Raw genomic sequence first — 22,196 nt, forward strand, 5'->3', positions numbered from 1 at the left:
TTCTCCCTTTCTGATCTTTATGACTATGACATGACGGCTTAAAAAGCTGACTTGGCATGCAAGTTATCATTTAATGGAAGAGCCAGATTATATTGCAATAAGTTCGATAGTTACTTTAGGTTTTATTCCAGTTTGGGTGTATATTTAGTGTCTGATGGTTAGTGTTTAGTATGTATTTGTATGGATAAAGGTAGAGACTTTAGCTTTTTCATTGAGAATGATCTAATAAGGTCAATTTAATTTGACTATTGGAACTTCTATAAGTGTCATTGTTAAATTTTATGACAATGAATGGGTTATGAATGACCCCTTAAATTGCAAGCTGAAAAAATGTTCTTCCAAATTTATTTGTCATGATTCAATTACAGTCCTCAAGGTTTCCATCTGGGCTTGTTATCCAGTCTGCAGCTGTTACGAAAATGATACTCTCATCGCATATACTTTTGTGCAATTCTCATGACAGTTAATATAGGGAAGTTAATTGCCTTTTACAGAAAAGGAGTTAGTTTCCTTTGATTGTGTTATATTGTCGTAATTGGATTTTTTTTTTTTTTTTAAATACGAATGAAATGAGAATCCATAAACACAACCAAGGTGCGTGTAACCATTGAATTATCTCTTAATATAAAACACTTCCTTAAAAAAAAAAAAAAAGACATCTTGCCATAACCTCTATTTCCAATTTATTTTTACTCTGTCACATGTAGTTTCCAACTTTATATCAAACATTCTTCTGGATATTAAAAATTAAACAAAATGAAGCCAAAACAGATCACCCAGACTTGTGCATCTTAGTATATAAAAAAGAAAGGGGGGGGGGTGATATCTGCGATATCTAATTAAAACAGAAAAGCAAGCAAGAAAGCAAAAAAAAAAAAAAAAAAAAAAAAAAAAATTTTTTTTTTTAAATGAAGTAGCAGAAAGCAAAAAAGCAAAAATGAAATATGAAGAATAGCTAGTAAGAGGAAGGGGGGGAAAACAAGATAAATCAATCACCTCTGCTTTCCGTCTTAAATTCCTTTCACGTTGAATAATCTGAACCAAAAATAAATAATTAAAATTAGTTAGGGAGAGAGATTAAAATGCAAGTATATATTTGGACATTTTGCAAAAAAAAAAAAAAAAAAAAATTTTTAATTATAAAGTGAATTGGTACTGTTTAATCAAGACATTAAAAATATGAAAATATCAAAAAATGTTTCAGTTGTACATATCTGTTATGGAATGAAGTTCTCCAAAATAAAAATTTTTTACTTAATTTCATCAAGTAGTATTTTTTTTTTTCACAGCAAAAAACAATTTGTTATGATACCGACCAAAAGGTTCGATCTTTAGGAAGAAAAGCTTTTATTAAAAGATGGGGAGGGAGTGTCAGCGCTTTAAATTGAGTTATCTCCCCGTGGCATGTTCAAAAAATTCCAAGATGTCTACCTTCAATGCGTTGTCATAAAAACATGTTTTTTTTTGGGGGGGGGGGGGGGGGGTCGGAGATCTTTAGTTCAAAACTGATAAGTACAATATAACCTTTTTTTGATATTTTCATTTTTTAATGTCTTGATTAAACTGTACAAGTGCCAGTGAATTTATTTATATATATATATACACACACACGTAAATTGGCTTAAAAATGGTGACAAATTTATTTTGATCCCTTAAAAAATCCTAAATGCTATTCTAACTTTAACCATTATAATATTAGCTGAATATCTATAGGTATTCAGCAACCTAATTAAAAACAAATTTATTTTAGTAAAGACTCAGAAAATGTTAAGATTTACACAATTCAATCAATTTTGAAATCACTTTCCTAAAACTGATGGTACAAAAAGAAATTGATAAAAATCGAATTTTAAACAAAACAAATAAAATTTGATGTAAGAGACACAAATTGAGAGATAAATAGTGCCGAAATATATGGAAAGAACAATTTGCCAAATCTCGACAGCAAGGTGTAAGGGTCAATGAATAAACTATCACAAGTGACTTGTTATTCTTTTTCTCTTTCTTTTTGTTGAACTCTTTCTATTTTTTGTCATCATGAGAAAGGGAAGAAATTAAAAATGCTTCATACAAACACATTTCTGCCCAATGTTGCCAATTTACATTTTGTCATTTTTTAGATGCAATGAATAAAAATAAATGCCATTTTCATACAAAATGTTTTGTCCACTTTTTATCAATTTGTAGACCTGCTTCCTTTACTGCTGAATCTACAAAATTATTTGCAGAGAATTAATTATCCTTAATGTAACTGATTATTACCTGCTTGGCTTCTGAAGATCTAAAGACAATGGTCAAACACTACTCTATACTGGGATGTAATTATCGTACACCAAGATCTTGCGGAATCATGAAAGTATAAGATCCTAGCACTGAATATTTCTCTCGTAGCGGCAACATCGAGATACATCTTTCAGACCACAACAGTTTTATATAGATTGGCATAAAGAGAGGGAGGGGGGGCACAAAACGAGAGAGGGAGGGGGGGCACAAAACGAGAGAGGGAGGGGGGGCACAAAACGAGAGAGAGAGGAGGGGCACAAAACGAGAGAGAGAGGAGGGGCACAAAACGAGAGAGAGAGAGAGAGAGGAGGTAGGCACAAAACGAGAGAGTGAGAGAGAGGGGGGGGGGGTAGGCACAAAACGAGAGAGTGAGAGAGAGGGGGGTAGGCACAAAACGAGAGAGTGAGAGAGAGGGGGGTAGGCACAAAACGAGAGAGAGAGAGAGAGAGGGGGTAGGCACAAAACAAGAGAGAGAGAGGGGGTAGGCACAAAACGAGAGAGAGAGAGGGGGTAGGCACAAAACGAGAGAGAGAGGGGGGGTAGGCACAAAATGAGAGAGAGAGGGGGTAGGCACAAAACGAGAGAGAGAGAGAGAGGGGGTAGGCACAAAACGAGAGAGAGAGAGAGGGGGGGGCAGGCACAAAACGAGAGAGAGAGAGGGGGGGTAGGCACAAAAAGAGAGAGAGAGGGGGTAGGCACAAAAAGAGAGAGAGAGGGGGGTAGGCACAAAAAGAGAGAGAGAGAGAGAGAGAGGGGGTAGGCACAAAAAGAGAGAGAGAGAGGGTAGGCACAAAAAGAGAGAGAGAGGGGGTAGGCACAAAAAAGAGAGAGAGAGAGAGGGGGGGGTAGGCACAAAGAGAGAGAGAGAGAGGGGGTAGGCACAAAGAGAGAGAGAGGGGGTAGGCACAAGGAGAGAGAGAGAGGGGGGTAGGCACGAAAAGAGAGAGAGAGAGAGAGAGAGAGAGAGGGGGTAGGAACAAAAAGAGAGAGAGAGAGAGAGAGAGAGGGGGTAGGCACAAAGAGAGAGAGAGAGAGAGAGAGAGAGAGAGAGAGGGGGTAGGCACAGAGAGAGAGAGAGAGAGAGAGAGGGGGTAGGCACAAAGAGAGAGAGAGAGAGAGGAGAGGGGGTAGGAACAAAGAGAGAGAGAGAGGGGGTAGGAACAAAAAGAGAGAGAGAGAGAGAGAGAGAGAGAGAGAGGGGGTAGGCACAAAAAGAGAGAGAGAGAGGGGGTAGGCACAAAAAGAGAGAGAGAGGGGGTAGGCACAAAAAGAGAGAGAGAGGGGGTAGGCACAAAAAGAGAGAGAGAGAGAGGGGGGGTAGGCACAAAAAGAGAGAGAGAGAGAGGGGGTAGGCACAAAAAGAGAGAGAGAGAGAGGGGGTAGGCACAAAAAGAGAGAGAGAGAGGGGGTAGGCACAAAAAGAGAGAGAGAGAGAGGGGGTAGGCACAAAAAGAGAGGGGGGGGGGGTAGGCACAAAAAGAGAGAGGGGGGGTAGGCACAAAAAGAGAGGGGGGGTAGGCACAAAAAGAGAGAGAGGGAGGCACGCACAAAAAGAGAGAGAGGGAGGCACGCACAAAAAGAGAGAGAGGGAGGCACGCACAAAAAGAGAGAGAGGGAGGCACGCACAAAAAGAGAGAGAGGGAGGCACGCACAAAAAGAGAGAGAGGGAGGCACGCACAAAAAGAGAGAGAGGGAGGCACGCACAAAAAGAGAGAGAGAGAGAGGCACGCACAAAAAGAGAGAGAGAGAGAGGCACGCACAAAAAGAGAGAGAGAGAGAGAGGCACGCACAAAAAGAGAGAGAGAGAGAGAGGCACGCACAAAAAGAGAGAGAGAGAGAGAGGCACGCACAAAAAGAGAGAGAGAGAGAGGCACTCACAAAAAGAGAGAGAGAGAGAGAGGCACGCACAAAAAGAGAGAGAGAGAGAGAGGCACGCACAAAAAGAGAGAGAGAGAGGCACGCACAAAAAGATAGAGAGAGAGAGGCACGCACAAAAAGAGAGAGAGAGAGAGGCACGCACAAAAAGAGAGAGAGAGGCACGCACAAAAAGAGAGAGAGAGGCACGCACAAAAAGAGAGAGAGAGAGGCACGCACAAAAAGAGAGAGAGAGGCACGCACAAAAAGAGAGAGAGAGGCACGCACAAAAAGAGAGAGAGAGGCACGCACAAAAAGAGAGAGAGAGAGGCATGCACAAAAAGAGAGAGAGAGAGAGGCATGCACAAAAAGAGAGAGAGAGAGGCATGCACAAAAAGAGAGAGAGAGAGAGGCACGCACAAAAAGAGAGAGAGAGAGGCACGCACAAAAAGAGAGAGAGAGAGAGGCATGCACAAAAAGAGAGAGAGAGGCATGCACAAAAAGAGAGAGAGAGGCACGAACAAAAAGAGAGAGAGAGGCACGCACAAAAAGAGAGAGAGAGAGAGGCACGCACAAAAAGAGAGAGAGAGAGGCACACACAAAAAGAGAGAGAGAGAGGCACACACAAAAAGAGAGAGAGAGAGGCACGCACAAAAAGAGAGAGAGAGAGAGGCACGCACAAAAAGAGAGAGAGAGAGGCACGCACAAAAAGAGAGAGAGAGAGGCACGCACAAAAAGAGAGAGAGGCACGCACAAAAAGAGAGAGAGAGAGGCACGCACAAAAAGAGAGAGAGAGAGGCACGCACAAAAAGAGAGAGAGAGAGGCACGCACAAAAAGAGAGAGAGAGAGGCACACACAAAAAGAGAGAGAGAGAGGCACACACAAAAAGAGAGAGAGAGAGGCACACACAAAAAGAGAGAGAGAGAGGACGCACAAATAGAGAGAGAGAGAGAGAGAGAGAGAGAGGCACGAACAAAAAGAGAGAGAGAGAGAGGCACGCACAAAAAGAGAGAGAGAGAGAGAGGCACGCACAAAAAGAGAGAGAGAGAGGCACGCACAAAGAGAGAGAGAGAGAGAGAGAGAGAGAGGCACTCACAAAAAGAGAGAGAGAGAGAGAGGCACGCACAAAAAGAGAGAGAGAGAGGCACGCACAAAGAGAGAGAGAGAGAGAGAGAGAGAGAGGCATGCACAAAAAGAGAGAGAGAGAGAGGCATGCACAAAGAGAGAGAGAGAGAGAGAGGCACGCACAAAGAGAGAGAGAGAGAGGCCCGCACAAAGAGAGAGAGAGAGAGGCACGCACAAAGAGAGAGAGAGAGAGAGGCACGCACAAAAAGAGAGAGAGAGAGAGGCACGCACAAAAAGAGAGAGAGAGGCACGCACAAAAAGAGAGAGAGAGAGGCACGCACAAAAAGAGAGAGAGAGAGAGAGGCACGCACAAAAAGAGAGAGAGAGAGGCACGCACAAAAAGAGAGAGAGAGAGGCACGCACAAAAAGAGAGAGAGAGAGGCACGCACAAAAAGAGAGAGAGAGAGGCACGCACAAAAAGAGAGAGAGAGAGGCACGCACAAAAAGAGAGAGAGAGAGGCACGCACAAAAAGAGAGAGAGAGAGGCACGCACAAAAAGAGAGAGAGAGAGGCACGCACAAAAAGAGAGAGAGAGAGGCACGCACAAAAAGAGAGAGAGAGAGGCACGCACAAAAAGTGAGAGAGAGAGGCACGCACAAAAAGAGAGAGAGAGAGGCACGCACAAAAAGAGAGAGAGAGAGAGGCACGCACAAAGAGAGAGAGAGAGGCACGCACAAAAAGAGAGAGAGAGGCACGCACAAAAAGAGAGAGAGAGGCACGCACAAAAAGAGAGAGAGAGGCACGCACAAAAAGAGAGAGAGAGGCACGCACAAAAAGAGAGAGAGAGAGGCCGCACAAAAAGAGAGAGGCACGCACAAAAAGAGAGAGAGAGAGAGAGGCACGCACAAAAAGAGAGAGAGAGAGGCACGCACAAAAAGAGAGAGAGAGAGAGGCACGCACAAAAAGAGAGAGAGGCACGCACAAAAAGAGAGAGAGGCACGCACAAAAAGAGAGAGAGGCACGCACAAAAAGAGAGAGAGAGAGAGAGGCACGCACAAAAAGAGAGAGAGAGAGAGGCACGCACAAAAAGAGAGAGAGAGAGAGGCACGCACAAAAAGAGAGAGAGAGAGAGGCACGCACAAAAAGAGAGAGAGAGAGGCACGCACAAAAAGAGAGAGAGAGAGGCACGCACAAAAAGAGAGAGAGAGAGAGGCACGCACAAAAAGAGAGAGAGAGAGAGGCACGCACAAAAAGAGAGAGAGAGAGAGGCACGCACAAAAAGAGAGAGAGAGAGAGAGGCACGCACAAAAAGAGAGAGAGAGAGAGGCACGCACAAAAAGAGAGAGAGAGAGAGGCACGCACAAAAAGAGAGAGAGAGAGAGGCACGCACAAAAAGAGTGAGAGAGAGGCACGCACAAAAAGAGAGAGAGAGAGAGAGGCACGCACAAAAAGAGAGAGAGAGAGAGAGGCACGCACAAAAAGAGAGAGAGAGAGAGAGGCACGCACAAAAAGAGAGAGAGAGAGAGAGGCACGCACAAAAAGAGAGAGAGAGAGAGAGGCACGCACAAAAAGAGAGAGAGAGAGGCACGCACAAAAAGAGAGAGAGAGAGGCACGCACAAAAAGAGAGAGAGAGAGAGAGGCACGCACAAAAAGAGAGAGAGAGAGAGAGGCACGCACAAAAAGAGAGAGAGAGAGAGAGGCACGCACAAAAAGAGAGAGAGAGAGAGAGGCACGCACAAAAAGAGAGAGAGAGAGAGAGGCACGCACAAAAAGAGAGAGAGAGAGAGGCACGCACAAAAAGAGAGAGAGAGAGAGGCACGCACAAAAAGAGAGAGAGAGAGAGGCACGCACAAAAAGAGAGAGAGAGAGGCACGCACAAAAAGAGAGAGAGAGAGGCACGCACAAAAAGAGAGAGAGAGAGAGGCACGCACAAAAAGAGAGAGAGAGGCACGCACAAAAAGAGAGAGAGAGAGGCACGCACAAAAAGAGAGAGAGAGGCACGCACAAAAAGAGAGAGAGAGAGGCACGCACAAAAAGAGAGAGAGAGAGGCACGCACAAAAAGAGAGAGAGAGAGGCACGCACAAAAAGAGAGAGAGAGAGGCACGCACAAAAAGAGAGAGAGAGAGGCACGCACAAAAAGAGAGAGAGGCACGCACAAAAAGAGAGAGAGAGGCACGCACAAAAAGAGAGAGAGAGGCACGCACAAAAAGAGAGAGAGAGGCACGCACAAAAAGAGAGAGAGAGGCACGCACAAAAAGAGAGAGAGAGGCACGCACAAAAAGAGAGAGAGAGGCACGCACAAAGAGAGAGAGAGAGGCACGCACAAAGAGAGAGAGAGAGAGAGGCACGCACAAAGAGAGAGAGAGAGAGGCACGCACAAAGAGAGAGAGAGAGAGGCACGCACAAAGAGAGAGAGAGTTATAGAGGCAGGCATAAAGATAAACTTAATCCCTTTGTTCAATTGAAATTTTAGGATAAATCAACGTGTTTCCAAGGAAGGTATAATAGGTATCTCAAACAAAAGTTATTTTTTTTATTAAAATGTTGTTCATAATGACAATAGTCATCACATTATTAGTAAGTATCCTAAATAAAGATATTTTTATTTTATCTAAAAATGTGATCACAGATCTTTGCAAAACAATTCATTTTGGTAATTCAATCTTTGAATTATGATCATTCAAATGTTGTTAGAAATTAGTAATTAGTTCATAAGTCAAATTTCATAATGTATAACTATAAATGCAAACTTTGAACATTTTAAAAATCCTTACAAATAAATTTTTTTTTTTTTTTTTTTTTTTACACAGTGATCACCACTTATCAAGGCCCGGAAGCCACTCAGGGATAAGGGTTAGTTCAAGTACATTACGTTAGTGTGGAGATTTGATGAAGTGTTTACTTAAGGGGGCGGTTCATTAGGAATTTGTTAACATTGGACTTGAAGACATCCAAGTTGTAGTCCGGTGGGAAGCAGGCAGACGGAACAGAGTTCCGCAGGCGTGCAGTTCTAAGAAAGAAGCTTTGTTCATGGAATCCGCATTTTGATTTAGGCACAGATATAGAGTGGGGGAAATTTTTCACAGTGGATTCAGCTAGACGGGTGTTTTTCGTGAAAGATTGGCGAGGGGGGGCCAGAGATTGGAGTTCAGATGAGCACTGGCCATGGAAATAACGATAAAACAAGGATAGGCTCGCAATGTCTCTTCTGTGGGAGAGAGGTTGCAGGGTAGAGAAAAGGGCATCCCCACTAAGCCACGAAGTCTATTTTGTACTCTGTCAAGGCAGGATAGGCTGTTTTTAGCAGCTCCTGCCCAGATATGGCAACAGTATTCCATCCTTGGACGTACTTGGCTTTTATATAGATAGAGAATTGCATCAGTAGTGAGATATCTTCTGAAGCGGTAGAAGGATCCCACCATCTTTCCAGCGACCTTGGCAACAGACTTGATGTACGTGTTCAATTTCAGATCAGGAGTAAGGGTCAAACCCAGAAGCTTGTCAAAAACACGGGGCCTCACCCAGACAAGAGCCATCCATCACAATTGATGCCAGATGGGGATCAGAGCGTTGATGATGTAAGGATAGGAGTTTGGTTTTGGATGCATTAAAGGTAACCAGCCACATCTTCCCCCACTGAACCATGCGCTCGAGATCAGAGGAGAGAGAATCAGAGAGAACTTTGTCATTTACAGCCTTTGATGTGTTGCCGTATAGATGGTCGTGTCATCAGCATAGATGTCAACGAATGATTTAAGTATGTGTTTAGGGAGGTCATTGATGTAGATCAGGAAGAGAGTTGGGCCTAGGATTGACCCTTGAGGGACTCCAGCATTTATATTGCAGGCCTTCGATTTTTGTCCATCTACCACTACTCTTATGAGCCTATCAGAGAGAAATGATTTAATGATTGAGAAAACATTTCCAATTATACCGTAGCTGGAAATTTTGTGAAGTAGACCCTTATGCCATACCTTGTCGAAGGCCTTTGATATGGCAAGAGCAATTGCCCTAGAAAGGAAGCCTTTACCGAGAGATTCACTAATCCTGTGGGATATAACCGTCAGCACATCTGCGGTAGATCTTGCAGAGCGGAAACCATATTGTGTGTCACTAAGAAGGTTATTCCTGCTGAGGTGGTTGACTATTTCTCTATTTAATATGGATTCCAGCAACTTACTCATAACACACAGGAGACTTATTGGTCTGTACTGAGAGGGAGATGACTTATCACCTGAATTCTTAAATACAGGGAAAACTGATGAGGTCTTCCAGGGAGTCGGAAAGCACTTCTCCTTAAGGCAGCGCTTAAACAGTTTCGTAAGTATGGGAGCAAGTTCTGGTTGAAGCTTTTTTAACACTATAATTGAGATGCCATCAGGGCCAGTTGCTTTACTGGAATCTAGGTTCTTGATTGATTGTATCATGTAATCTTTTGGTAAATGAAAATTAATCATAATTAATCATGGAAGCAATCAAACAAGTCTCAACATTTGGCCTTATCACATTTCTCCTCAAAAACACAAAAAACAAACAAACAAAAAAAAAACAACAAAAAAAACAACAAAAAACAAAACAAAAAAAAAACAAAACAAAAAAAACAAAAAAAAACAAAAAAACAAAAAAAAAAAAACAAAAAAAAAACAACAAAAAAAACAACAAAAAAAAATGTGCAAAAACAACACGGGAGGGCAACGTTAACTGATTGTATATTTCAAGAGTTAACACACTGAATCTTTGTAATATGATTCATAAGAGATAAAAACTAGATTTTTTTAATAATACATTAATAAAAAAACTAAAAAAAACTGACTTAAATCATGTAAAAACAGATGGAAACACAATTTGATAATAGTGTAAAAATCACTAAAGTTTTCAAAGCAGCACTAAAAATAATCTAATTTTAAGTAATCTGGAAACAAAAAAAAAATTATTAAATGACACATAAGAAAGAATTGTATTTTTGTAAATAGAAAAACCATTTTGTTTACATTTCAATTTTATCATACTTTCCCCAAAAAACAAGATATTGAATGTTAAAATTGAAGTGAATTTCAATATATATATACCCATTTATACATGCTAAACTAGAAAGGTTTGTGGCTCGGAGAATAGTCTTAAGACAACAAAAGATACTACACTATCCAACCTGAATTGAACATTAAAAGATAATGTAATGATACAAGTAATAGTATAGTTTCAGCTTCAGACAAATACTAAATCTGCATTAGTAATGGATTACATTTTCTGGTTTACATGAATTTTAGCATATTTATTTGCAATGCTGTCAATAAAAGCTCTTTTTATTCCCTTTTGGATTTAACCTATCAAGAGGATGAGCATTTTATGAAAACAATATTATATTAGATAAAAAAAGTTTACAGCACATCTTAAATAATGAATTAATTTTTATCATATTGTCAGATATTTTTTTTTTTTTTTTGCACATTATCATATCAAATTCATCGCATTCAAAATTGAATGTATTCATGACCGAAATATTTTTGACAATTCTTTTTCCAAAGAAAGCCTTATTGGAATGAGGAGTGAATAACGTCTACAGTAAAAAAAAAAAAAAAAAAAAAATCAAATAAAACTGATCAATTCTGAAAAAAGGCCAGGACACACGGACAGAGGCCCAGACATTTGGCAGAGAAAGGACAATAACAAATTTATTTGTTCAACTAAACTGAAATTTAAGAGATTGCCATTTGGTGAATGGATTCTGGACCATGCAGCAGCTTCTGGTGGGGGCCTCTCGATGCCATATTAGTGGGTAATTGTTACAGTTTTACCTTTTCATGTGTTACAAAAAAAATATTTCTTCATTTCTATTTCTCTCTTACTTTCCCTCTCTGCCCTGCTCTAAGCAAGTCTGTCGTCCTAGTCCACAAATCCCAAGTTTCAATAAAAAATACACGATTAAACCCGGATCTCCAACTTCTAATGTAGACCCCCACTACCATGTATCCTTCTCGAACATCAGGGGTCTACGTTCTAACCTTCCAGAGGTTAGAAACCCAATTACAGGAGACTAAATCAGACATATTATTTCTAAGCGAAACTGGCATTGGACAGACTATTTCCCTAGAAGAGTTTGCAATTAAAGGATACTCTAACTTCTAAATAAGACACCCAAGATCGCCATGGCCATGGAATATGTGCCTATATTAAAGATGGCTTTCCATGTAGAAGGGACATCTTCAGAGAAGATCCTAACTTACACTATATGTGCTTCCGGGTTGTACTTGCTCAAACTACTGCGTTGAAATTTGCTCTCTATCGCCCTGCACAACAGCAGAGTTACTATCTTTAAAAGCATATGAGAAAATTGACCAAGCCCTATCTGCTTATCCTTCAGCTAATATTCTGCAGCGAAGGGAGAGAAGCATTTGGGGGGGGGGGGGGGGGGGGGAGAAGCGTAGGGGGGGGGGGGAGGGAGCGAAGCGTAGGGGGGGAGGGAGCGAAGCGTAGGGGGGGAGGGAGAGAAGCGTAGGGGGGGGGGGGAGAGAAGCGTAGGGGGGGGAGAGAAGCGTAGGGGGGGAGGGAGAGAAGCGCAAGGGGGGAGGGAGAGAAGCGCAAGGGGGGGGGGGGGGGGGGAAGAGAAGCGCAAGGGGGGGGGGGGAGAGAAGCGCAAGGGGGGGAGGGAGAGAAGCGCAAGGGGGGGAGGGAGAGAATCGCAAGGGGGGGAGGGAGAGAATCGCAAGGGGGGAGGGAGAGAAGCGCAAGGGGGGAGGGAGAGAAGCGCAAGGGGGGAGGGAGAGAAGCGCAAGGGGGGAGGGAGAGAAGCGCAAGGGGGGAGGGAGAGAAGCGCAAGGGGGGAGGGAGAGAAGCGCAAGGGGGGAGGGAGAGAAGCGCAAGGGGGGAGGGAGAGAAGCGCAAGGGGGGAGGGAGAGAAGCGCAAGGGGGAGGGAGAGAAGCGCAAGGGGGAGGGAGAGAAGCGCAAGGGGGGAGGGAGAGAAGCGCAAGGGGGGAGGGAGAGAAGCGCAAGGGGGGAGGGAGAGAAGCGCAAGGGGGGAGGGAGAGAAGCGCAAGGGGGGAGGGAGAGAAGCGCAAGGGGGGAGGGAGAGAAGCGCAAGGGGGGAGGGAGAGAAGCGCAAGGGGGGAGGGAGAGAAGCGCAAGGGGGGAGGGAGAGAAGCGCAAGGGGGGAGGGAGAGAAGCGCAAGGGGGGAGGGAGAGAAGCGCAAGGGGGGAGGGAGAGAAGCGCAAGGGGGGAGGGAGAGAAGCGCAAGGGGGGAGGGAGAGAAGCGCAAGGGGGGAGGGAGAGAAGCGCAGGGGGGGAGGGAGAGAAGCGTAGGGGGGAGGGAGAGAAGCGTAGAGGGAGGGAGAGAAGCGTAGAGGGGGGGGGGAAGTGTAGAGGAGAGGGAAGTGTAGCTTGGGAGACAAAGGGAAATGTAAGTGTGAACAGTTAGGAGGTTAGGAAGAGAGATGTAAATTCATACCAACCCTGCCACTAAAACCGGTGGAGTTGATGAGGGAATGTAATGGTGTCGTGCAAGCTGGAGAATAACCAACATTTATTCGCCCAAAAGGAGACATGATTTCATTCAGTGAACTCGTACTGGTTGAGCGATTTTGAAGAGGTTCCCCATTAAAAGGCGCTGTTGCTGCAAAAAGATAGAACAAAAAGACAAAAGGATAAGAACAATTTCACGGTAATGCTTAACGCTCAAACCATACTCTTCTAAACAGGTTTCGGTGCTTATTTTGAGTTAAACCTATTTTCAAAACAAAAGTCTTAAAAAAATTTAAAAAAAAAAAAAAAAACTTGAAGATTTCACAATCACATAAATTTACTAATTTTTTTTTTAACAAAAAAAATAAAATAAAAAAAAAAAATTTTTTGACAAAGTGAGATGTAGTGCTTTAATTTGTTTTTAAATATGAGGGAGATGACTCAATTTAAACTATCAAGATCAAAATCAGCCTTGTAATAGATACAATTTACTATTAAAATCGCTAAAAATTGTATTAAAAAAAAAAAAAAAAAAATTATATACATCTGGGGGGGGGGGGATGACACCTTCATTCCATGATGGGTATGCACATCAAAGATTTTTTTTTAAATTTGATTTTTTAAAATAAGTTTAAATCTAAATAAGCACCACGGCTTCTTAAATTTATAAGATTGCCTGATCATTCGAAAAAAAACTTAAAAATTAAAAATAACATTCGATGACAATGTAAGCCAAACTCATTCAGAATTTTAAAAAAATAATCAAACTTCATTTCTCACACAAATAATATCCAGGAATGCATGTGGTCAATAGAACAAAAAAATCTGAAAAAGATTTTACAAACCTGGGGGCCAAAGCCTCTCACCATTTTCCAAACCTAGGTTCCCTTCCCTCCATATTCCCAACTTACTAGAGACACACGTGAAACCATCATAGAATGATTTCCTATTTCTGCGGCGTTAAAAAAAAAAAAAAAAAAAAAAAAAAAATCCTAAACATTGCAATTCTGTAAAACAGCAAATGGTTTCAATGAATCAAAACAAATTTTTTTTTATTTTTCCATTTTTTTTAAATCTGAAAGATACCAAAATAAAGTCTTTTTACAGAGGTATTTTATGTTTTATAAAATAAAATTAAATGAAAAACATGGATTTAAAAATAAAAGGAAATGAACTTTGTTTATGTTCTAATTAATGATGGGACGATTCCAATATTTTTTCCAATTCCGATACAATTACTGATTCCGTGCTAAATTACCAATTCCGATTTTTATAAATATCTTTCTATCGATCCGGTAGATATCTCACTGCTGATGCAATTCTCTATCTATATAAGAGCCAGGTACGTCCAGGGATGGAATACTGTTGCCATATCTGGGCAGGAGCTGCTAGAAAGGACTTGTCCTGCCTTGATAGAGTTCAAAATAGACTTCGTAGCCTCGTAGGAGATGTCCTTTTCTCTTCCCTGCAACCTCTATCTCACAGAAGAGATGTTGCGAGTTTGTCTCTAATGTCTCGTTATTTTCATGGAAAGTGTTTGACTGAGTTTCAGTCTATGGTCCCCCCTCGCCTAACTTTCACAAGAAACGCTCGTCTAGCTGAAAACACTATCACTAATTTCCCCCCACTCTTTATCTGTGCCTAAACCTAAACGTAGATTCCATGAACAAAGCTTCTTTCTTAGAACTGCACGCCTGTGGAATTGTCTTCCGTTTTCATGCTTTCCGGCTGACTACAATATGGTTGTTTTCACGTCTAACGTAAATAAGTTCTTGATGAGCCGTTCCATATAAGTTATCAAATTTACCGAATTTTCATTACTAATGATTACTATATTGTCCAATTTCTACTGTACACTCTTTAACCCTTATCCTTGAGTGGCCTCTTGACCTTGATAATGTGGTGATGCCTATGTAAAAAAAAAAAAAAAAATTATTTAACTATTAAGTTGTTATTTCCCCCAATTTTCGTAAAAACACACGTTAAATGTGCAGATATTTTTCTAAACATCAAAATACACTTGTGGAGGATGATCTATCGATTTTAGCTTTACTGGTAATTTAAAATCAATAAACATTATTTTATCATTATTACCAGATTTTGGTTTAAACGAAAAAAAAAAAAAAAAAAAAAGAATTGTTTTGGCATTGGAAAATAGGCATCAATTTTTCCAAACCCGATATCCCCAAATCTTCCAATTTTGCCGATTCCGATTAATCGCCCCAACACTAGTTCTAATATAGTCATTTTATGGATTTAACCGATAATTGTCCTTAGTGACCTGGATTAAAGAAAAATTTTAAATGGTGTCAAATTCTTTGAATAATTTAATGTTCATATAATTAGGATTTTTTTACTACAGTTCTCGTCTTAAGTGTTATTTTTACAATATTTCGGTCAATGTAACCACTGACATTCTTCAGGTGTACCTTAAAATTTGGAATATTTGTCAAACGCTTGAATCTGCATAAAATTTCGAATAGAACCATAGCATAGTGGATAAAGTACTTGGTAAAATTCAGTGTTAAAATTACACTACTCGGGATATTAAGTGTTTAATCCTCAGTGTGGGCGACCCTCAAAATATAACCGCAAGTTACTTAGGACTTTTACCCAGTCATAGCTGACAGAACAAGAGCATGATACCCCTATGGATTACATAACGTTCCATTTGAAATTCCATTAACAAGATACACCTGAAGAAGATTGAAGGTCACATCAACCAAAATGTGAAAATAAAGAATCCAAACAATACGAATAATCAATTTTTGACTGAAAAATTCAGAAACGTAAACTTATTTGAATCTTCTGTTAACACAATGTTTTCTATAACACACAAGATAGAAGATTTAGATAAAGACTATTAAAGACATTCACCTTGTTAATCTTTACTATATTACAGCATGTGATGTAACCATTGTCACAACCTGGACAACGCTGTGTAATCCTGCTCATATTATAAAACAATGTACAATAATGGAACAAAAATAAAAAAAGTATCACATCCTGTGGCAGACAGATTTAGTTAAAACTAGTAGGGATACCTGGCGTTGCCCAGGTATGTCAAGTAAAAAAAATAATCAAAACAGAGTAGAGAGAGGTGTTAAAAAAAAAAAAAAAAAAAAAAAAGAAAGAAATAAAAATAAAAAGTGGTACTAGGCAAGCAGGCGTGCACCCTTAATGCGAAGGAAAAAAAAAACCTCCCGTCTTAGCCGATGTCTCCATCACGCAAACCGGAAGTTTCGAACATCAAAATTAAGTGCAGTCAATCGAAAAGGGAACAATGACTTGCAAAAATAGTGATGCAAAAACTGACCCCTCCTTGTAAAAAACTGGCCAGTCGAGAGTAAAGGAATTGTTTTGGGCCAATTTTTTGATATTTGTCGTCCGAAAAATTGAGCTTGAAAACAATTCCGGTTTGGTCATGTTCCGATGTGCCTGTCGGAAGTTTTTGGCAGACACACACACACATTTTGCCATTTCTATATTAGGAAGGAGCATTAATTACGAGCCAAGAACTTCTTTTAAATAGACATGATAGGCATTACCCTCATGTATAGGAGATTAGATGAGCTGATAAGAGAAACTTACTTGAGCAAGATTTGGATTCTGTCTTCGTCCTTTCAGGTGAAAAAAGACAGGAAACATCAACAGAGTCAAAACTATCTTCTGAAAAGATTTAAGAAAAAAGATTTTTTTTTTTAAATAAATATTTAAAGAGGTATTTAAGGATGCTTACATATACATTAATTTTGGAACAATTTCAATATTTTCCCAATCTGACACAATTACAGATTCAATTTTTTTTAAAACCACTAAATATTTAGCTATAAAGTTGTTCATTTTACTTTTTTTTTTTATTTTTGAATTACTGTAAAAACTCATCTGTATATATAAAAGCAAAAATGTGTGTTAGTGTGTGTGTATTTTTCTGTATGTCTGGTGATGTGATGCGCAAGTGTGTTAGCTATAAGGTAGCGTCTTGGCTTACGCACCATCTCGCTCTCAGCAACCACCACTGGCTAGCCTTGCGCGAAACGAGAAGCCGAGTGCGTAAGTCTTCTCCTGTCAGTACACAGCCTCTCCATCATCAAGACCTCTGCTGTGCCTCCTTGTGGTCACACACGGTAACTGGTTGTCATGCGACTCCAGGCTGAATCAGTAGAGGATCTCGGAACAGTAGGGAGTCCCAGAGGGACTGTGCTACGGCCCACCGACGTGTGGACATGCCCTGACACATTACCAATCCCTATCCCAGCCATAGGTCAAATGGCCTCACTGCCTTGTGAGAGCCATGGAAATGGATAAGGCTAGGGGAGCAACCCCGACAGAAACGAAGGAGTGGAGCCCCTTAGGCGGTTGGATGGCATACTTGCCTCCCTCCGGCAGCTCCTGCACCCTTGTTCGTCCCCAGCCATCTCGACTATGTCTTACCGTTGGAATTGGGCGGGCCAGGACGAGAGAGTGAGGCCGATGCAGCGCAAGTCCCCCTCACTATAATCCAAATCCAGCGCAAGTCAGGGTGTCAAACATTGCGTCAACACCAAGCCCTGTGGCGATGGGCGAGCGGCAAAGCAGCAGGTGTCTAAATCACTGGGAGCTGTAGCTGCAAACCTGCACACAGGCGGCCCAGAAACTGGTCGTACTCCACTCGACCGAAGCAGCGAGGGGGTGCAGGCAACTGGCTGGCCGACCGAGCAGTCCTTTTCAGGATCACTCTGCTCGCCTCCATGGCATGAGGACGGGGCGATAAAAGGAGCCCTAAACATAGCTGCTTCACCATCACCCCTGGCCAGCATACCGCAGCTGGCGGGGTTTCCCCTCACAGCGGTCGAGACATGAGAAAGAAAGGGTTGGTGCTTACCTTAGCATCATGGAATGTCCGTACTTTGCTCGACAACACCAGAGCTGACCGACCCGAGAGAAGAACTACTCTCGTAGCAAGGGAGCTTGCCCGTTATAAGGTAGACATCGTAGCCCTCAGTGAGACTCGCCTCTCAGACAAGGGTCAACTGACAGAGTCAGGTGGCGGCTACACCTTTTTTTGGAGTGGACGCAGCGGCGAGGAGCGCAGAGAGGCTGGCGTGGGCTTCGCCATCAAGACTGAGCACGTGAGGAAGCTGGTTAGCATCCTGGACGGCATCAATGACCGGCTGATGAAGATGCAACTCCCGCTTAGCAAGGCAAGAACCGCCACACTGATCAGCGCCTACGCACCAACCATGACTAACCCCAAAGATACCAAGGACCAGTTCTATGAAGATCTGGAAAGCCTCATCTCCGCTGCTCCGCAGAGAGAGAAGCTCATCGTCCTCGGCGACTTCAATGCCCGCGTTGGCATGGACCATTCCACTTGGGACCGGGTCCTTGGCCACCATGGAGTGGGCAAGTGCAATAGCAACGGCCTACGGCTGCTCAGCCTTTGCGCTGCACACGACCTTTCCATCACCAACACCATGTTCCGCCTACCCACCCGTAACAAGACGTCGTGGATGCACCCACGCTCCCACCACTGGCATCTGATTGACTACGTCATCATCAGGGCAAGGGACAGGAGAGACGTAAGATTGACCAAGGCTGTGTATGGTGCCGACTGTTGGACAGACCACCGCCTGATCATATCCAAAATGTGCCTCTACATCCAACCCAAGAGGCGGCCTCAGGGCCAGAAAGTCACAAAGCGCCTTGACCTGGAAAAACTTAAAAGTCCAGATGTCATCCATGAGCTACAGGAAGCAATCAAAGACAAGCTATCTGTCCCCCTCACCATCTCGGACACTATCGAAGATCAGTGGGTACACCTCAGAGACTCCACCTACTCCATCGCTCTCGAAATCATTGGACCCAAGCAAAAGAAGCACCAGGACTGGTTTGATGAAAATGACTCTGAGATTCAGCCCCTCCTGGAGGAGAAACGCCAACTTCTCCGTGCACATCAGAGTGACCCCAAGTGTTTTGCAAAGAAAGCTGCCTTCATCAACATCCGCAGCAAGGTGCAGGCCAGACTCCGCTCCATGCAGGATGCCTGGCTCAGCGCCAAAGCAGATGAGATCCAGGAGCATGCCGATAGCCAGGATATGAGGAAGTTTTACGATGCGCTGAGGGCTGTCTATGGTCCCCAGTCCTCTAGCTCCTCCCCCCTGCTTAGCTCCGATGGAACAACTGTCTTGAATGACAAAAAGCAAATCCTTGATAGATGGGCGGAGCACTTTAACAGCACTTCCATCAACGATGAAGCCATCGATCGACTACGCCAGGAGCCTATCAACGAGGAGCTCGACATCCCACCCTCGTCAGAGGAAGTAAGCAAAGCCATCAAGCAACTTTCCTCTGGGAAGGCCCCCGGCCCCGACTCAATTCCAGCAGAAGTATATAAAGCTGGTGGACCTACACTGCTTTTAAGACTAACAGAACTCTTCCAATCCATGTGGGAGAGTGAAGAATTACCCCAAGATTTTCGTGATGCTACTATCGTTCACATTTACAAACGCAAGGGAAATCGTCAGTCATGTGACAACCACCGTGGGATATCCCTTCTTTCCATCGTCGGGAAAATCCTGGCCCGCGTCTTCTCAACCGCCTGCTGGTGCACCTTGAAGATGGTCTTCTTTCCGAGAGCCAGTGTGGCTTTCGAGCGGGCCGCGCGACGACTGATATGATCTTTGCCGCACGCCAACTGCAGGAGAAGTGTGTCGAGCAGCACCGGGGCCTCTACACCACGTTCGTCGACCTGACCAAGGCCTTCAATACTGTTTGCCGAAATGGCCTCTGGCGGATCATGAAAAAATTTGGTTGTCCAGACAGGTTCATCGCCATTGTCAGGCAGTTCCATGAGGGCATGACCGCTCGTGTCCTGGATGACGGCGACCCTTCAGAACCCTTCCCTGTGACCAACGGGGTCAAGCAGGGCTGTGTCTTAGCCCCGACGCTCTTCAGCATGGTTTTCTCTGCCATGTTCCAGGACGCTTTCAAAGACAGTCACTCTGGCATTGTCATCAAGTACAGATGTGACGGGGAATTGTTTAACATCAGGCGAATGCAGGCAGTCACGAAAGTGAGGGAAACCATCATCAGAGACCTTCTCTTTGCCGATGACTGTGCCCTTAATGCCCCAAATGAGATAGAGATGCAACGTCAAATGGACGGATTTTCCACCAGTTGTGACAACTTTGGTCTCACCATCAGTACAAAGAAGACAGAAGTTATGTACCAACCCGCCCCAGGAGATGCATACCATGAACCCGGCATCACTGTCAAAGGACAGAAGATCCATGCTGTGGAGCAATTCACCTACCTTGGCAGCACCCTCTCCCGCACAACATTGACATTGAGGTTAACCATAGGATCTCCACAGCGAGCAGTGCATTTGGAAGACTTAGAGACAATGTGTGGAAGAGGAGAGGGATTACACTCGCAACCAAACTGAAAGTATACCGAGCGGTCGTCCTGACAACCCTACTCTACGCCTGCGAAACTTGGACGCCATATAAAAGACATGAAAAACAGTTGAATGGCTTCCACCTCAGATGCCTCCGTAATCTTCTCAACATCCGCTGGCAAGACAGAATTCCTGACACAGAAGTCTTGAAGCGCGCGGGGCTCCATACCATCACCACCATAATCCGCAAAACCCAGCTCCGGTGGGCAGGCCATGTCTATCGCATGCACGACAGCCGAATCCCCAAACAACTTTTCTATGGGGAACTCAGCCAGGGAAAGCGGAATGCAGGGGGCCAAAAGAAACGATATAAAGACTGTCTGAGAACGTCCCTAAAAGACTTTGACATCAGCCCCCAGTCTTGGGAGAGTCGCGCTGCTAAACGTTCGGCCTGGCGTTGCGTCATCAGCCTAGGAGCCGACAGGGCAGAGAATCAACGCATGACACACGACCAGCAGAAGCGCAAGAGGAGGAAGGAGAGAGCTGCCTGTTCACAGCCTGCCGATACCGCCTTCACATGTCCAGAGTGTGGAAGAGTCTGCCGAGCACGGATTGGCCTCATCAGCCATCTCAGGACCCACAAACCCCTGACGCCGAATTGATTGATACCTTGGTCATCGTCGATTCCGACGGACGAGCAAGAAGAAGAAGAAGAAGAAGAATGTCTGCAAAAGGCTTTTTCTGCCGGGCTTCTCGGTCGGCTCATTCCTTGAAACTTTTTATATGCTGTCTAAATCATAATATCTACAATTTAAGAACGGGGGCTGCAGCTATCTTTAATTTGCCCGACTTTTACGCACTATTTTCGAGATATTTTTTGATAAAAGTGAACGATGGTGTGGGGGAAACAGAAACTGGCTTGCAGCGCAAAACTAGGTCAAACATCACACAACTTAACTACCTCGCACCTGTATATTTCACTTTATAAACGTTAACTTATGACACTTATCACTTCCTCTCCCACCTTGTGGCCGAGATGGTTAGGTCTCAGGATTTTTTTCCATTTCGTTTCCACCTTCGCGTCAAGGCTTTGGGGTTCAAGCCTACCTTCCTACTAAAACTTTTTTTTTTTATACCTCCAAAACACCCGGCCAACATTTTTTTTTTTTTAAATCAGGGTTGTTTTGATCTATCCCCCCCCCCTAAACACACACCTCCAAACACCCGGGGAATGCTGGGTACCCCCACTAGTGTAATATGAAAACTGAAAGATAAAGTAATAATTTTCTTTGACAGTGATTTAAGGTAAAAACATTAATTTGACAGTGATTTAAGGTAAAAACATTAATTTGATTAATTTGTTATCTGATAATATGGTGTAGATGATGCATGTCTCTTCAATAAATTTCCACTGGCAAGCAAAAAGGGAGTTAACTCGTCTTCGCTTATAATATAATTTAATAAATATTAGTATCATAACAGAATTTTCTGATAAATCGGCATCAGAAAACCTATTGTCAGATTAATCAGTAATCGGTCAATTATCAAATATATATATATAAGTTGTGTTTTTTATTTTATAAAATAAAAATTATGCAAGGGAGATGATCCCAATCTGTTTGTTTTTAAAAATTAGCTTCCCTTTAACAGGAATGTAGACTAGAGTCAATGGAAAAGAAAACAAAAATGAAATCGAGACGAATCCTCTCTTTTATGTGGTTGTGCATGTATGGAGAGAAGACAACACAAAAACAATTTTTTTTTTTTAAACAACTCCAATCGGTTTCAATTGACTAAAAGTTAAAAGAAAAACGCTACATGTGCAGGAAAGGAGACACGAAGTCAGTCTTTGATGAAACAAAAGTTTAATAACTCTCCCATTAGTCAGGAATCATGTGAAGTATTCACCTTCACAGCAAAATTAACATTTTCAGTTTTTAGAGACAATTTATCAGAGGGGGGAAAAGAAGACAAGATGGGCAGAAGAGAGAAAAAAAAATAGAAAAAGAAAGATAAAGTAATTGAAAGATTTCTGCCAAGTTTTAGCTCCTTATTTTTTTTTGTTGCTATTTGGCGAAATTTTATCTCTCACTATTCCTTTTTCTCTTTCCAATAAAATGTTTCTATTTAAATTAATTAACATTCAAAATCATTCA

General features: G+C 42.7%; 1 protein-coding gene across 2 annotated transcripts in view; it reads right to left on the minus strand.

The window, feature by feature from the left end:
* Positions 1 to 22,196, minus strand: part of LOC145260455 (uncharacterized) — a 122,223-nt gene that overhangs the window by 69,710 nt on the left and 30,317 nt on the right. For both annotated transcript variants that reach the window (XM_080118510.1, XM_080118509.1), the window contains exons 7-9: positions 16,254 to 16,331; positions 12,653 to 12,813; positions 997 to 1,035 (exon numbers count right to left, since the gene is read on the minus strand). In XM_080118510.1, coding sequence (XP_079974636.1) covers positions 997 to 1,035; positions 12,653 to 12,813; positions 16,254 to 16,331 — 278 coding nt within the window. The remainder of the gene's footprint in view (positions 1 to 996; positions 1,036 to 12,652; positions 12,814 to 16,253; positions 16,332 to 22,196) is intronic.

Source organism: Euprymna scolopes, chromosome 36, assembly GCF_053919585.1.
Source record: "Euprymna scolopes isolate OS-2025 chromosome 36, ASM5391958v1, whole genome shotgun sequence".
Taxonomy (NCBI): domain Eukaryota; kingdom Metazoa; phylum Mollusca; class Cephalopoda; order Sepiida; family Sepiolidae; genus Euprymna; species Euprymna scolopes.